Below are 18,474 nucleotides of genomic sequence, written 5' to 3'. Positions count from 1 at the left end.
CTCTGTGTTGGGTGGGGTTTTGTTCCTTGGTTTCTGCTGTCTTCTTTATATCTCAGGAAAATGTGGTGGCTGTGGGTTGCTTGGTAGAAAGTGCATGTACAAATCTGTGTGGCAGAGAAGAATTGAAACAGGCTAGTGGAAAAGGCTGAAAGGTGCTTCAGGACAGAGGTAAGGGGATCCTGTTCACACCTAGAAGTGGGCTCCAGAGAAGTGTAGCTATGGCCAGAAGAGCAGGGCTTATAAGATTTATTTAGGAATCGAGGTGGCTTTTTATGATTATCTTTGCATTTGTAGATTTCTAACTTACAAAAAAACAAACAAAAAAAGCTCTTATGTTATAAAGTCTGGAATACTTTGTTTTACAGATATGGAAATTTAGATGGTGACCCAAAAGAAATCTCTCCAGTAATCGACCAGTTCATTGAGTGTGTCTGGCAGTTAATGGAGCAGTTCCCTTGCGCCTTTGAGTTCAACGAGAGGTTTTTGATTCACATTCAGCATCATGTTTACTCCTGTCAGTTTGGAAACTTCCTATGTAACAGCCAGAAGGAGAGAAGAGAACTCAGGTATGTTTTGATGTTCAATTTTCAATGATTTTGGCAACTGAGGGTTTCATATATAGACTTTCATAATTTTGAAAACTACTTGAGTTACAGAACTACTCTACATTCTTTTCCCATTCCTGACATCACTTCATAAGTGGCTTAAATGTTATCAACTGACAGAAATATGTAGAATCACTTTCCCTTTGATTATACCTGAATCAGACACATCAGAAGACTTGACACTAGTATTTAAAGGAACCATCTGGAATTGAAGAAATTTATGTTTGCCTTAAAAAATGTCACACATATTTTTGATAGACATAATGAAAATGTCAAGTTAGCTGGAAAAGTATATTTGAAACTGAAACCATTCAGTTTATGATTTTATTTGGGATATATTCATTGCACATAGCAGGCGATGAGCTTTGTCATTCAGACCTTTTCATTCAGGTAGGTCCCATATGGTACCTATGTACCTTTTCCTCGGGCTTTTTCTTTTTCTTTCTTTCTTTCTTTTTTTTTTTTTTTTTTTTTTTTTTTTTTTGTCTTTTTTAAATTTTTGAGGTTGAGTGTCACAGTATAGTCTAGGCTGTCATGGCACTCAGGATCTTTACCCCTGAGTGCTATCACTAATCACTTGAGAACATCTCCATTCCAGATTAAAGCTGTGCTGCATTAGTTAAGCCTAGTAAAATCTAAAGTGTAGAATTTTAAATATCATTGAAAACCTAGGGTGATTTAAGAAGTGCAAATGAAATAACTTTTTGGGTTAATGATAAAGCATAAAATGATTTTAACTCATTGCTCATTGTATATGAGTTAATTATGAAAGAAGATCGAACCAGTAAGGTAGATTTCATGTGTATCATCTGGAGTGAAATAAAAAGTTACTTTTTGTAGTAGATGCTGTATGATTTCTGATGAACAGACACTATTGAGTACAGGCTTGTTGGCAGACCACTACCTGTGCAAATACGAGGACCGAAGCTCAATCCCCAAAACTCACATTTAAAAACAAAGCCAAACAAAAACCAATGGGTGTAGTCTATGCTTTTTTGTTTGTTTTTCAAGACAGGGGTTTTCTATGTAGCTTTGTAGACCAGGCTTGCCTGGAACTCAGAGCTTCAACCACCTCTGTCTCCCAAGTGCCTGGATTAAAGGCATGTGCCACCACTGCCTGGCCTAGTGGTATGCTTTTAAAATATTATTTTTATTTTAGGTGTATGTTTTCCCTGCATGTATGAATGTGTACTGCATGCATGCCTGGTATAGGCAAACATCAGGAGAGACTCCTAAATCCCCTAAGGATGGTTGTTAGCCATCATGAGGGTACTAGGAACAGAAACTAGGTCCCGAAAGAACTGCTGAGCCATGTACTTCTCCAGCCTTCTGTGTGCTTATAATCCCAGTGCTAGGGAAGTAGAGACTCACAGACCTTTTTAGACTTCTGGGATCAGAGAGAGAACTGTACTCAAAAAACAAGTGGGAGGTGGCTCAGTGGTTTATGTTTGCCCACAAACATGAGGACTGGAGTTTGGGTTCCCAGAACCAATGCTAATACAATTCCAGCTTCTAAAGTTCTACAAGGGAACTCTAGAGCAGCTGTCTAGTGAGACTGAGAATGAGAGGGCCTACCTCAATGAATAAGGCAGATCAGTCAAGGATGATTTTGCCCCCACACATGCATGCATCCACATACTCTACTCCCTTCCTCCATAGAGAAACAGGGAAAGGTTCACAGTTGCTGAAGACTCCCATCTATACCCTCAGGATATATAAGTAGGAATGTGCACATGGCAGAGCTTATCCTTTCTCCTTACTGATTTTTCTGGACAGTTTGTGGTCTGCTGTACTAGGATCGCTAATTCTACTTTTATCTGCTTGGCTTTCACTCCTCACTTTTCTACTAACTACTTCCCATCTGTCTCTTCATCCAGCAAATGAGACATATATAGAATTGTGGATTAAATGAAAGAAAAATGAAGCAATTAGTACCGTGCTTAGAAACTTAAGTATCTAATAACTGAGGATAAAAACTGTAAGAAAATACATAACCAATGTTTCTTTAAATACTCAAAAAAGCAAACATTTTGTCAATGTGAAGACTACCCTAACATTTTGTACCATGCCAAGATCACCGTTTTATAGTAAGAACACATCAGATAATGATTACTAGTTCTTTACAGCTTGAGTATAAAAATATTTGTTATAGAAGAACCAAGATGAATCATTTGCTTTCTTTCTTTCTTTTTTCTTTTCTTTTTTAAATAACAGGATTCAAGAAAGAACCTATTCTTTGTGGTCACACCTGTGGAAGAATCGGGCTGACTACCTCAATCCTCTGTTTAGAGCTGACCACAGTCAGACCCAAGGGAGCCTTCACCTGCCTACAGCTCCATGCAACTTCATATATAAGTAAGTCAGTCTTTAGGGACTTGCCAGATGTGCTTTGTAACTGGCATGACTCATGCTTCGAGGCTTTACTGGACATAGAACCCACCAGGGAGGAAAACAGCCTCTCTGATGATGCTTATCACTCTTTACATGGGAAATTCCCTTTAGAAACTGATGCTTTATAGTAAGGTTTTTAAGAACAGACATCTCTACCGTGGTAACTGAAGTGCAGGAAATGAAGAGGGAGAAAGAAAGGAAAGTCAAGTCCTATAGAGACAGAATTGGAAGCATGAGTTTGGGGGAAATACTTGCCTGTGAAAACCATTGATTTTAACATGGTACTGGGGAGAAGGGAGAGCAGGGGCCTTTGCAGGTTCTAGTTCAGATATGCTAGATTTGTGCTGCGTGCTTACCTTTGGATTTACCTCAGTCTGTCTTCATGGTAAAATGATTCAAACCAAGCCAGAAAGCAGCAGTTTGACACACTATGGGTTCTATTCCTAAAAATGGTTTCAGTCCTAGTTACTTTGGTATTATTCCTGACAACATAGCAGAATATTAGTTCCATTATCAAAAATGCCCTCATGGTTTATGCAGAACAGCAGTTTTTAAAACAAATCAAGACATGCTACAGTTACCTGTAGTGCAACTTATTAATAGTTCATAACTAAAAATTAAATATTTTATTGAGGCTCAGGCACTGTTCTGTGTGCTACAGATCAATGAGAGTCCTTGCCCTCACGGCACTTTCTTATAGGCCTAAGGATACCCCCACAGGACATTTGTTGCATTTGTATTATATTCAGCTTGGTGGTTGTATAAAAGCAAGCTTTCCTTTGTAGCAGAAATTCTAAATATATAATCACAAATTCTCAAAGTTCCAATGATAAAAAAATGCCGTTTCAGTCTATTTATAGAAAAATTTGTTTTAATTCAGTATTATATGAATTTACTCTAAGTGAAGTCAACTACCCTAGAAAAAAATACCAGCCTGAAGTTATTACCTTTAATAGTTGCTTTTCCAAGCCTATTACTTACTGTTGGTTAGGAGGCAGAGGCAGGAGAAGACAAGACTTGAGATTGTGAGTTTTCAGCCTAGAATATGAGATTGTGAGTTTTCAGCCTAGAATATGTGGTCTCCTTCCTCCTTCCCAGGTTTTGGAGTGGGATGTATAACCGCTTTGAGAAGGGGCTGCAACCTCGACAGTCTGTTACAGATTACCTCATGGCCGTGAAGGAGGAGTCCCAGCAGCTGGAGGGAGAACTGGAAGTCCTGGAGGGGGTGAGTCTTACTATTGCCTCCATTTTCTTCTGTGCCTGTTTGGTGAACATTACCTCGAGGAAGACCCTCAGGGTCTACAACATCAAATGTAGCACCAGCTGTTTCCTTTTAGTTGGTGGATAAGATAAAATAGTCTCATTTGGGTAAATACCTAGATAAATGAAGCCCAAACCAAAACCTATCCAGTCATCTATGTTAGGTTTGGTCTACTTCAGTTTGTTGAAATACTTTATTGGTTAGTACATTTTATTTTTCCCACCACTGTTATTTGAGAGTACTTAAGTTTTCTTTAAAAAGGTAGGGGGCATGAAAATGTGAAAAGGCAAAATTACTTCTCAACTTTGAAGAATTTCATTCGATACTGTATTGATATGTAAATAGCTGAGGTTAACTATATATGGTATAATTTGTGCACAAATAATTTTCACTATTGGTCAGACATTTTGTGTGTGTGTGTGTGTGTGTGTGTGTGTGTGTGTGTGTTTTGTACTTACATATGTCATCTTCAGTGAATACTATTCACTCTGCCTCACTCATCCTAAAACTCTGCCATTCATCTACTCAAGAACTGGCAATAAATTCCTGTTGTTTGTAACCTGTATTTTCAAATGAGAATCAGTATTTGAAATAGAATGAGATGGGGTTGGAGGTGGCTGGATGGTTAAGAGTACTACTCCTCTTAGAGTATCTGGGAGTGGTTCTTAACACCCAGTGGTAGTTCACAACCATAGGTAACCAAAGTTCGGGGATCTGATGCCTGAATCTCCACAGGCATTGGATGCGTGTGCTGTACATACATACATTCAGGCATGTGCACACGTGCATGCGCGCGCGCGTGCATACACACACACACACACACACACAATACTTTAAAAACTTTACAATTTGGACTTTTAAACAGCTGTATGTAGTGTATAAAATAAGCATTAGGATGAAGGCTGAGTGCAGTGATGCTACTGGAAAAGAACATGAACCCCTCTCAGACAACGGCCTACATAAAGTTAGCAAATTCAAACTGAATTGTTTGGCCAGTGGAAACTCATCTGCAGTTCCCCACTATGAATTATGGCTTAAGAAAATGGAGCTTTAAAGTGTAAGGATGACACTTGTTCCCTTCATAGTACACTAGAAGAAATCACTTTTCAGGCCTTAAGTTTAGGGTTGTAAATGTATTCCCTTGTTGAACTTAAGTACTTTGGAGATAAGCCTAAATGGTTGTCCTAGAATAAATAAGAGCTCTCTGTTCTGCATCACTGGTATACATGACTGGAGAAACATATCTTAACTATGCAGCAATAGTCTACATTCTGAGGAGTCTGACGCCTGAGCATCAAGTCTAGAAATCCATTTTTACATGACCCAGATGACTGGAGTCAGGTATGGCAGAGAGCTGAAATGAGCCCCAGATTAAATTTATAGTTTTGGAGGCATGTTAGGCCTTTTGCCAAAGCCTCCTCTTGTTGGGCCAGTTTATTTTTCATAAAGGCATCCAGTTTTCTGAATCTTACTATCCTACTTATTACAGCATACTTTTGGTTGAAATTTTTTAAAATGTAGAAATAAAGTAGTTAGAATCAAAAGTATCTTAATCTTAAAATGTTGACTTCTTGTAATAGCTAGTTTCTTAGCCTTTGAAATTGTCCCATATTGTGCTGTATTTTCTTTCAGTTCTAGTTAAATGCTTCCCATTTAACTGTAACAGTTTCTGCTTCCTGCCTTTGTGGCTTTGTAGCCACTGCAAGGTCCAAGCTCTTCCCTTTCAGACTTAATTACAATGTTTCCTTTGCTCTTTCCCTTGAAACCATTTTATCTTCCCCAAATGAGATAAGTCCGTCTGTGTTTTGTAATACTCCAGGTGTGTGCTATGGCTGAGTCTGGATTCACAGGACCCGGGTTTAATTCTTAGCACTCACATGTCAGTTTATAATTACCTGCAACTAGTTCCAATTGATCTCCACAGGTACCAGACACACACGGTACACATACATACATACAAGCATCTATATGCATAAAATAAAACATGTTTTAAAATTAAAAACAAAACCCACACATTTAACAGTTAATAGGATGGAAATACGAACTGTAGACATAAAAGCCAAAAAGACGACTTCCAGGCACTTCAACCTTATTGCATTGTTCACATGATAGAGAATCTGTTGAGACAGTTATTACCACCCTTACATCAGAGCTGAAGAAAGAAAGCCTCTCAATTTTGTTCAAGTTCATGACCTCTGGTTTTCAACTGATATAAGACTCTTGGGAGGCAATGACTAATAAGGCATGCATATATATAAAGATAAATTATTTATGACTTTCCTCAAAATTGTTACTTATTTTTTAGAGGCTGGAAAAAATTCAGAAAGTCCACTTCAATGGCGCCAAAGTGAAGAGTAAGCAGAGTGAACCCAGCAAACACTCGGGATTTTCTACCTCAGACAACAGCACAGCCAATACCCCTCAGGATTACAGTGGGAACATGAAGTCCTTCCCATCCAGGAGCCCTTCCCAGGGTGATGAAGATTCTGCTCTAATTCTAACCCATGACATTTTGAAAAGCTCAGATCCTGATCTGTCAGTGAATAGTGACCAGGAGTCTGGGGTGGAGGATTTGAGCTGCCGTTCTCCAAGTGGTGGTGAGCATGCTCCCAGTGAAGACAGTGGCAAGGACCGGGACTCTGATGAAGCTGTGTTTCTCACTGCCTGAGGCTTCCCTTTGGAATTCCAAACAAAAAGATACAGAAACACTTCCAAATTAAAGGGACAGTGCAATTCATAATAATAAAAATAATAATAAATCTCAAGAAATGGCACGTTCCATCGAGAACCATAAAGTATAGCTATGAAAATGAAAAAAATAAAAAATAAAAGAAATATAGTCCGTCAATAGCCAGTTCTTTTATCAAATCATAATGAAGACTGTTCACCATTCCTGAGGCTCATGTTAGACTATGAAAATTATATTCACTATGAAAAAACAAACCGTCACCACCTGAGGTGGTCCCATACAAGTCTTCCCAGGCATGTCATGTCTCTACTTAGCCCTCTCTCCTTTCCCTCATACCTATTCATGGTTTAGAATTTACTTCACTTACAGATACAGTTTGTTTTCTGAAACATTTGACATTTCCTTCTTCCTTTACCAATATTTTTAAAACTAAGTACTGAAAGTGATCTTTTTTTGTTAATAAATATAGTCCTAAATATCTTTGAAATTAATCTTTCAGGTCGGATAACCATTTTACCTTCTCATTAGATATTTAAATATATTTCCCCCTCTGGAGTATCTTCTGCTTTTCTTAACCACTTAAAAATGCTAAAATGTATGTTTTTCTTTAATATGGACATAGTATCTAATAAAGCAGAAGCCTCACTCACTTTATCTTAAATATGAATCCAGATATCACCTCTTAGCAACCTTTTATTACTAGTTCATAGGCTGGATCTACCAAAACTGTGAGCCACCACCAACCTGATTGTAAAAGACAACACTATAGACTCTGTAGGTAATAATTCATCAGCAAGGGAAAACCTCCAGAGAAGAACTAGGGAACTTGTTATTATGTGTCTCAGTTACTTTTCTCTTGTGACAAGACACCACAACCAAAGCAACTAGAAGAAAGAATTTATTTGGGGCTTACAGTTTCAGAGAGTTAGACTCCATGAATGTCATGGCAGGAGGGAACGCAGCAGCAGGCAAGCAGGTATGGTACTGGAGCAGTAGCTGACAGCTCACAACTTCAGACATAACCCAGATGCAGTGAAAGCTAACTGGGAATGGTGTGGGCTTTTTGAAATGTAAATCTGGCTTCCAGTGGCACACCCCCTCTGACAAGGCCATACTTCCTAATCCTTCCGGTACAGTTCCACCAAATTGGAAGCAAACATTCAAATAGAACCTTTGGGGCCATTCTTCAAACCCCTACATCATGTCCACTAACACAGGGAGTAAAGGTTACATAGTGTTTTTCACTTTACAAATTATATAGCAAAGTATCATTAGCTATATCTCATGACCATGGACTGATGAATGCCATTTCTGAAGTTTCTGTTAAAATGCACATTTAGAGCAGAATCATTCCCATTCTTATGCTAAAACATGGGGATGGAATTGAACTTTTGATCTGAAGACTCTTTAATGGAGAAATGCTGTTGTGTCTGGACACACTGAAATGTTATTTATGGTTTTGCAATATTAGTACATTCTAATAAAGAGATAAATTTAATCTTAGATTTTTATAATAGTATTTTAAAATGTGAAAATTTATATCAGATAATGTATTCAATTTTGTGGACATAAAAATACATTAAAAAGAAAGGACAAGAGACTGAAAACTTCTAGAGTGAGTTATATACACATATCACGTAATGTAAGACAGTTTAATAGTGTTCACATTTAAAGATGACTTTAATATACTAAAGGCCTGTATATAAAAATATTAATATAAAAATAAAGCAAGTATAATTCTTTTAGATGTTAAATCTGAGCATTTTCTGTTGAGAAGTTCCCCTAATCAAGCATAAGAAATATTTATTCGCTTTTTTTTTTTTCTAGTCTTATCTAATAGTCTAATAGCTAACAAACACATGGCATATAGTGAGAGTGGCTTTTATAGCTTTGTATCATGTCTCCTCTTCCTTTTTTGCGGGACAGCATCTGACTGTGTAACCCTGGTTGACCTCAAACTCAGGAGTCTTTTTGCCTATGCTTCTTGTGTGCTGAGATTAAAGGTATGTGTCACCATGCCTGGCTTTCTTCTTACCATTTTTTTAGTATCCATTCTTTGAAATATTGTTGCCTAATTTCTTATGGCAGGCAGTAAGTATAAAAAAAAAAGAGAAAGAAAAAAAAATAAGCCAGCATCTATGCCAAACTGGATAATGTATTTGGAAGAACAAATAGTACATATATTTTAAATGTTTATTTTTTTAATGTGACACCTTCAGCATCAGAGCCATACACGTTATGTTCCCTCATCTTGTAAGACATAATGTAAACATGTGTTCACTAAGTCTTTTTTTTACAAGTTAGCCTCACACTGAAACTACATACAAATTTACTGAGAGCCTGGACAAATCATGGTCAATTCAACAAGACTAAAATCTCTAGTGTTCATGTTCATTCTAAATCATACTTCAGTCATGAAGTGTTTTATTATTTAAGGTAGTGTTTCAGGGAATACTTCAATATGTAACTGATTGAAGACATAGTACTTCCCAATCAGTTACAGCTCAAGTGCTTCATTACTTTTAGTAAAACTAAAACTTGATAGGCAAAAGGAAAGAATTTTGATCATGTTTGAACAGGCCAATTGACAATTTTAAATTGAAAAACAAGGAAAAGAAACAGAAACCTTCCAATGATTTTTTAAAAATTTAATGCGCACCTGTGAGCACACCTCTGCTTCAGTGCTAAAGAGAGGGAACAGAACAGGTGTTGGTCTTTGCCTTTCTCCTTGCAAGGTCTCATTTGCCACTATTTTGTTCATCATATACACTGCTCTGCACAGCTTCCTGGAATGATTCTCTCAGCTTCCTCTCATGTGTAGGAGTAATGGCATCACAGACCTGCTCTATCATGTGCCAGGTTTTTATAGAGATTCTAAGATCTGAACTCGGGTCTTCATGCAGGCTTTCATGATAAGCATGTTCGCACTGAGCCCCATCTCCAGTACAGTTCAGATTTTCATTCCTGAGGAGAACTCAGCTGGAAGTGTGCCCATCTCCATGCCTGAGGCCCTGAACATAATCCCACGTACCACATAAACTGGGCTTACAGATACATGCTTATGATCCTAGTACTCAGGAGATAGAAGAGCAGATATCAAGGTCATCCTGTTACACAGCAAGTTAGAGGGTAGTCTAGGTTAAAGACCCTGCCTTAACAACACAAACAGTTTACTTCAACACAATCTTATCTATCTTCCAATTTAAATAGGTAACTGTGGTCAAACAACCTCTGTTCTTTATTCTGACATTAATTCCCTAGTGTTAATTCATTCTGAAAATTTCACTCAACAATGAAATAGATGCCTTTACTATTACCTCACTGACTTGACAAATCTGTCTGAGGTAGTCTTAATTCCTAGGCCTTCCTTTATAGTCTTCTATACTATACACTAAAGTAAAATAATACATCTTTTTTAGTATTCATATCTTAACCAAATTTTACAAAGAAGAAATATGGCCATCTAAACAAGTTTGTCAGTTTGTTGAAAGCATGTAACTGGTCCAAGGTCTGTCTAATGTTTGGATTCTAAAGAGGATCTCTGGATTTTGAAGGATAAATTAACCTTTCTTAAGTGAGAAACAAGGAAATGTGAATAATACAAGCTTAAAGAAAAACCCCACTGGATTACTGTTGTGACTGTATAAACAGCATGTTCTGAGTAAGCAAATAGTGTGTGTGTGTGTGTGTGTGTGTGTGTGTGTGTGTAGTGAAACGGAGAGAAGAACCTAGACACCCAGAGACCACTATCTCTGGGTAGACTTTCTATAATGCTGGGGGTGTTTAGCAGAGGCTTATTTAGTAAGACAGATCAGACTAATCCATGTTCTAGAAGACCTGTAGTCTGATGTCTTTTATTCTAGGATATGCCTATTTTTTTTAAAAGCAGCTAGGCTGGGACTGATAAATTCTCTGCTGACTACAGGGATTACTGGGAATGTTAAACTCCAAAACAGGTGCAGTAAGGAGATACCTCTGAATGTCCCCAAGTTGATCACAAATTAAACAGCATGCCCTTAACAATAGTGCCAGGAAGACAGGCAATTATAATGTATATAGACAGCATTGGATCTCTACAGTCCATGTGAATGTGTTTTCAACAAACATGAAATACATTAAATTAGGGAAAGACTTATTTTTCTTAAAATTCTATTATCAAAGCCATGTAGAGTAAAAAGAATGAAGACAAGACAATCTGTAATGTATACAGGCTTTGGAATAAAAAGGAAATAAATGTATTTAGTGATGTACATACCTTACTAAACCTCAGATATGTAGTTATTCATTTTCTACTTTACGTACTTTAATAAGTTCATTCTCTGATGCAATGCAGAAACAAATTGCTGAATAAAAATTAGGAAATTAGAGTATTAAAATTTCACTGACTTTCTATGTCTAGACTTACCATCTTTTAACAAAAGGACAGTTTTAACATTTGGAATATTTAAAAAAATCTTTATTTAACTAAAAACCATAGATATATTTTTTTAATTAGCATGAAAGTCTGTATTGGACTGATTTAAGTGAAAAGGCAGTTTTTAAGTAAAGTATTTACCTAGGTGAATGGCACCTGCTTGTAATCCCAATACTCAGGTAAGAGGATCACAAGTTTGAGGTTAGCCTGGGCTACACAGTGAGACCCTGTTGCAGAACAAAACAAAACCAGCATGTTAACCTGTATTGCTCCCTAAACGCATGCATCTTTAGTTTGAAGATGAAACTGTAAGAGCAGCTTCTCCATTCTCATTCATTGCAGGCATTACAGGCTGCTTTCTTGAGATGGAACATTGGCAAAACTTGTGTCTCCTGACTCAATATTTGAAAACCAACTGCCTTTGACAGTGTTATCAACTAGAAAGAAAGAAGAAGAAGAAGAAGAGAGAGAGAGAGAGAGAGAGAGACAGAGAGAGAGAGAGAGAGAGAAACACTGTGTTTATGCTTTAGAGGTGGGGGTGTCTTTTCTCTTTTCCATGACTGACAGGGAAAGAATGAGGCAGCTTCAAGTTAAAACTACAAATGTTAATCAGTAGTTTTATAAAATATTAAAAACTAGCTAGAATTACATGTGTAGATATTTAATCAGGAATAACAGAAGAACTTAAATACAGGATTTGCCAACAATAAACATTTTAGTGCAAATAGTGCAGAAAAAAAATCTCTCAAAACAAATATACCAATCATTCTAATCTATACAAAATCAGTCTCTGTCATGTACATAATTTATAGAGGGAATCTGGATTTCAGCCATGGTCATGAAATGCCAATTTGTAAGTCATAAATATAAAACAATGTGCTTAGTTTTGGGTCCCATTTCTTTCTTGATTCATGTTTTCTGGAAAATCTGAAATGAAAAAAATTTAAACTTCAGATTTAAGATATTAACTCTCAGTCCTTTATACTGTTTTCTGGTTTAGATTTACTATTAACTTGACTGGGAGGAAAATATTGCAGTTACTTCTTGAACACAAAAAGTACAAAAATAAGCTCAATTTAGAAAATAAGATCCAAAAATTTCAAAGTTGGTAGTAATGCAATTTGAACTAAAGATGAGAAATGCCTATCATTTCCTCTCTTTTCAAGGAATCCCCCTTGTGCCTCCTTAAAGTGGTTCTTTCAGTCCAGATGGCTGGGTGCTGGACAACATGGTTCTTATCTCTAGCCAAGCTGATTAGGCTAGAGGAGATAATTTCCTCTATCTCTCCTAAGGATTTGTACTACAACTTGAGAGGCTGCTGCGGGCAGTAATGGATGATGGGCTAAGGGCAAAAAAGGGCTGCTGATATAGATCACTTCTAGAAGGTTTGCACAGCACATGGAAAGCAATGGAACTGACCGCAGGGTCCAAACACAAAAACAAGACTCAGAAAGGAGAGGATGCCAACCTGAAAAAGAAGAGCTGTTTGGGTTCCACTCTCAGTGACTGGGCTATCTTTCCTCATTTTGGCTCCAGGAAGTGTGTATGTATTTCCCGTTAATAACAAGCTCATATTTAAGGTTGCTTGGGTATGTGGTGGTTTGAATGAAAAATGCCCCCCATAGGCTTGGATATCTGCACACTTAGTGCTGTTTAAGAAGGTGGTGCAGCCTTGCTAGTGTATCACTATGGGTGAGCTTTGAGAGTCTGTAGTCTCCCTGTACTAAAAATTTGCACTCTGCTTCATGTTTGTGCTTGAATATGTGATCTCCTTGCTTCCTGCTCCAGCTGTCTGATTCTATGCCTCCCTCATCATTATGGACTCCCCTCAGGAACCATAAACACAAAATCTTCCACCTAAAACTTGTCTTGGCTGTGGTATTTTATCACATCAATAGAATTAATATAGGGCATTAGTTTCTTTTGTAAACAAAATACGCCTAAAACAAGGAGAGAGAAGAAAGGAAAGAGACTGAGGGCTCTAGGGGCATGGATGAGTAGATGGTGATAGAATGAGAAACCTTAGGGGGAAACACAAAACTTTCCTTAAGGACACTGTCACACAAAAAATACTAAAAGGCTTTTACTGACTATAGGCTTACTTATACAGTGGTGTGTTTAATATACAATTGTCAGCATTTTGTCATATACAACAACTACAATGACAGTGTTAACAGGCCCTGTTAAGAACAATTCAGTTAAGAATACTTGGTAATAGCCTTGAGATACTAGCTGGAATGCAATTTACCTATAGAGGAGTATGAAATTGGCTGTGCATTGCAATCACCTGGTGAAGCTTCTCTTCTTTAGCTCTTCTACAGTGGCAAATCTAGAAGACAAATTATTTAAAATACCAGTCACTTTTTCCAGGCTTCCTACATTATGACAGAATTCCAAGTAAGAGTATTTTAATTAACATTCCTTTAAGTTTATAACATTGAAAATAGCAAATAATTCCTCAGAATTTAGGAATCCAGAAAAACACTGAACTTTGTTTGAAAACAATCTTTGACTATAAACTTCCCTAATGTTAGTTTCCAACTAAACCCTTCCCTTGTTAAGCATGGAAGATTAACAACCAAAACGTCAATGTAGCTATATAGTATAGAATAGGTCAGAACTAATTTCTTACTAATACTATAAAGATAGGCAAGTTACTAACCATCTCTGAATTTCAATTGTCTCTCATGAAAGAGACAATTGAATAAAATTTGCCTTGTCTGCTTTAACATGCTACATACACATAAAGCATACACTGACACAAACACACCCCCACACAAAGATTTCATAAACCATTAAATATCAAACAAATATGATTGTTTCAGAGATTCTAGGTATTTAGGCCTAAATTAATAGGCCTAAATAAATAACTTGTTAACTAGATTGTTTTCCTTGAATACAATGAAAACACTACTAGAATAAAAGCTGTTCTACTATTATTTTTTAAACATTTCTATAGGTTATTCTGTATTTAAGCAACTTATAAAATAGTTGGTTTTTTCAGGAGAATATTATAGCTGTTAAGATCAAACTAAGCTGATTTGCAAGCTCCTATACAATGCTACAGATACTATTGTTTCTGAAAGAGAACTATCATTAGATTACCTGGTTATGTACTCAGAACTAACAGGTTTAAAGCGACAGTAGGGTGCTGCTATCCTTCCCCAAAGAGGCTTTTCAGAGTCCGCTCAGTACTCAAAACTCCAGCTTGGTTATGTGTTAAAGATTTTTACTTATGAACAAACTTAAGAAACTGGATATTATGTTGTCACTCATCCTCAATTGAAGAGTATTACATACTGTTCTCTTTTCCTTGAAGCTACTGAGAAAATCATCTATTTCAGTTTTTCCCTCCAAGAAGTCTTCGGCAATATTATCAGACTCTTCCTCAGCTTCATGTGCAGCTACTTTCAATCTTGCCTGTAGGGCACTTGCACTACAGCTCTGTGAACAAACATACAAGCAAACAAAACTCAAGCACTGCATTAGCTTATAATTCTCAGATAAGCTATAGGCAAGGAAAATGAGGCAGAGATATGGAAAACAATGTTCACATTGGATACTTAGAGAGATATAACGCCTTAGTTAGGGTTTCTATTGCTGTGATGGAACACCATGACAAAAACAAATAAACAATTGGGGAAGGAAATGTTCACTTAGCTTACACTTCCATATAACTATTCATCATTAGAGAAAGTCAGGACAGGACTCAAGCAGGGCAGGAGCCTTGAGGCAGGAAATGATGCAGAGGCCATGGATGCTAACTGGCTTGTTCTTCATGGCATATTCAGCCTGCTTTCTTATAGCACCCAAGCCCACTGACTGGACCACTGGAGCCAGCAGCCACAATGAGCTAGTAGGCCCTCTCCCATCAATCAGTAATAAGAAAATGTACTACAGGTTTGAGTACAGCCTAATCTTATGGATGTATTTCCTCTACTGGGGCTCCCTCCTCTCTGACAAATATAGTACATATCAAGTTGACATACAGTTGATAAGTACAGATACCAAATACAGAAGAAACTAAATCAAAAGCTATAAACTATTAAATGAGAAACTGGTAAACCATTATTATACCCTGGATATTTTGAAATTAAATCACTGTGAGAATACCGACTCAGATCACCCAATGACCCCACTTCCTTGTATTCCTATTGCTGTCTATACAGGCTAGACCAAAGGCTGCTTCTATAGCCATAGAAACAGACAATGTGCACACTGAAAACATTGCTGAAATAAAAAAAAAATAAAGATAAATAAGTGGCCATACCTTGGAAAGCTTAGATGATTTAATACTGTTATGACAATGCTAACAACCCCAAAGACCTACAAGATCAATGCAATTGATTCATATAACATCTCACAAGACTCTGAATACCCAATCCTTTTCCAGGGTCTAGCCTGGTGAGTCTGCATAAAACACACACACACACACACACACACACACACACACACACACACACCCCACACACACACACACACACATCCTGTATACCAGTCCAGTACTCTCTGTCCCCATGACTTCATTTCTCCTAAGCCATTTCCAATCTCAAGCCAAACCCAAAACTTACATTCCCTCTATCCTAACATGCTCTTATTATATCAGACTTAGAACTAACAAAAGAAAGCCAGATCTTATCACAAAATTACATAAAAGAAAGATCAAGCCAGTATCTTCTTTCCAAACCTACCAGTCCTGTAGAAATGGTTGCCAATGAGAATTACCTAGATGAACCCCAGGGTACAGAATTTAAAAGACAAAAGAACTTAAAGAAGACACAAAGAAATAGCTCAGTGAACTTAAAGAGAAGGAACGTACATAAAAAGAATAAATGCCTGCCTAAGTGATGCGCAAGAAAACACAAATGTAAGGCTAGAGGAAATGACAAAGACAATCCAACACTTGAGGAAAGAATTCAGTCAGAAGATAAAAACACTGAAGAAGACTAAAGCTGAAATCAAAATGGAAGTAAAATACCCAATTATTAGAAAACTTAAAGGAACATTTTAAAAATAGAATAAATCAAGCAAAAGAATATCAGGATCTGTGCTGGTTGGTCTTATGTCAACTTAACACAAACCACAGTCACCTGAGAGGAAGGAGCCTGAATTTAAAAAGTACTTCCGTATTATCGAGCTATAGGCAATCCTATGGAACATTTTGATAGTCTTAATTAGCCATTGTGGGTTGGCCACTCCAATCAAAAGACACAGGCTGATTAAGTAGATCAGGAAACAAAGTCCATCTACCTGTTGTATCTGAGGAACACATTTTAGCTTTAGAGAGGCACATTCTTAAAGTAAAAGGATAAATAAAACCACTCCATGTAAATGGAACCAGGAAGCAAGCAGGCATCTCTATCCTAACATTTGACAAAATACTACAACTACTCACAAGAAGTAAATAAGGAGGGACACTTCATTCTACTCGGGAGAACAGTTACCTAAGATGCCACTGGTATCCTAAACATACATGTGTCAAACTTTGGTGCACGAAATTTAATTAAAAATATACTCCTGAATTTAGAGACACAAACTGCAATTAACCTATTATTAATAGGTGGTTTCCATACTCCACTTTCTCCAAACATCTGGAAAAATAAACACAAAAACAAAAGATTTAATTGCCCTCATACATCAAATTGATGTAACAGGTAGCTACAGCATATCTTACCCTACCACCAAAGAATGCATTTTCTACTTTGCAGCGCAGGGGCAGGGAAAATTTTCTGAAAACAAACTCATCCTGGGATACAAAACAAATCCTTACAAATTCAAAGAAACCGAGTCACTCCTTGTATCTGAATACAATGCTATAAAACTTAAAACTGATAGCAAATAAATATGTAGTACATACACAAACCCATGGAAATTGAACAACACATCATTGAATGATGAATGGTTCAAAGAAGAACTCAAGACTGAAAAAAAAAAATTCCTAGAACTAAATGAAACTGAAGATACAATACAATAAAGCCTCTAGGACACATTGAAAGCTGTCCAATAAGGGAAATTTATACTACACTAAAATATCAGGAATACATTAAGTGACATGATACAACTCAAAAATTTGTAAAATCAAGAACAAACCAAATCCAAACCTAGCTAACAATAAAAACCAGAGCATAAATCAATGAAATGGAAACAAAATAATGCAAAGAATCAACAAATCTAAGAGCTGATTCTCTGAGAAGATAAATGAGACTGACAAACCCCTGTCCAATATACAAAAAAGAACGAGGGCCCAAAGCAACAGAATCATCAATGATAAGGAAACATTACAACAGACTCCAAAGAAATTCAAAATATTATAAGGGAATATTTTTAAATGAAAGAAATGAATTAGTTTATAGATTCAGACAAACCATCAAAATTAAACCAAAGAGTTTATGAAGAAAAAAAAGTAATAAGAAAACCTACCAGTTAAAAGAGGTCCAGGACCAGATGGATTCATAGCAGAATTCTACCAGACATTTGAAGATCTACAAACAATCCTTCTTTTTTCAAAGAATTGAAACAGAAAGAGCACTCTAATATGCCTTCATAATAAAAGTCCTACAGAATGTAGGGCTAGAGGGAGCATACCTTAACACATAAAAGCTATATACAAGAAATTCACAGTTTTAATATTACTATAAGCCAACAAAAGAGCCAGAGGAAGACACTAGAAAGTGGAAATACATCCATGATTATGGATTGGTAGAATTATGAAAGTGACCACTTTATCAAAAGCTATTTACAGATTCAATGCAATCACAATAAAAATCCCTATTTATTCTTCACAGGAATAGAAAAACAAAACAAAACAATCCTAAAATTCGTATAGGGTCACAAAAGACCTGGATAGTGAAAACAATCTTGAGCAAGAACAACAATGCTGGAGGGACTATAATTCCAGATCTTAAGATATATTACAGAGCCATAATAATAAAAACAGCATGATAGTGGCCCAGAAGCAGACATGTAGATCAATGGAACAAAACTGGAGATCAAAATAGTATGTGTAACAAGGGAAACTAGATGCCTACGTGTAAAAGAATGAAATTAGACCCATAACTACCTCTTTGCACTAAAACTAACTCAAAATGGATCAATGAGCTAAACATAAAATCTG

General features: G+C 36.7%; 2 protein-coding genes across 3 annotated transcripts in view; one reads left to right on the top strand and one right to left on the bottom strand.

Moving 5' to 3' along the window:
- The window catches only part of Mtmr7 (myotubularin related protein 7), a 77,041-nt gene extending 69,825 nt beyond the window's left edge, over window positions 1-7,216 (top strand). Inside the window, exons 11-14 of the mRNA XM_051182306.1 lie at window positions 366-566; window positions 2,820-2,960; window positions 4,095-4,221; window positions 6,563-7,216. Coding sequence (XP_051038263.1) covers window positions 366-566; window positions 2,820-2,960; window positions 4,095-4,221; window positions 6,563-6,925 — 832 coding nt within the window. The 3' untranslated portion in view covers window positions 6,926-7,216. The remainder of the gene's footprint in view (window positions 1-365; window positions 567-2,819; window positions 2,961-4,094; window positions 4,222-6,562) is intronic.
- A 4,728-nt stretch (window positions 7,217-11,944) lies between these two features.
- Window positions 11,945-18,474, bottom strand: part of Vps37a (VPS37A subunit of ESCRT-I) — a 38,111-nt gene continuing 31,581 nt past the window's right edge. For both annotated transcript variants that reach the window (XM_051182293.1, XM_051182292.1), the window contains exons 10-12: window positions 14,661-14,804; window positions 13,609-13,689; window positions 11,945-12,287 (exon numbers count right to left, since the gene is read on the bottom strand). In XM_051182293.1, the coding sequence (XP_051038250.1) occupies window positions 13,609-13,689; window positions 14,661-14,804 (225 nt within the window). In that variant the 3' untranslated portion in view covers window positions 11,945-12,287. The remainder of the gene's footprint in view (window positions 12,288-13,608; window positions 13,690-14,660; window positions 14,805-18,474) is intronic.

Source organism: Phodopus roborovskii, unplaced genomic scaffold (genome assembly GCF_943737965.1).
Source record: "Phodopus roborovskii unplaced genomic scaffold, PHOROB, whole genome shotgun sequence".
In the NCBI taxonomy this organism is placed as follows: domain Eukaryota; kingdom Metazoa; phylum Chordata; class Mammalia; order Rodentia; family Cricetidae; genus Phodopus; species Phodopus roborovskii.
The sequence above is the reverse complement of the archived record's forward strand: the minus strand, read 5'-3'. Positions and strand labels throughout refer to the sequence as shown.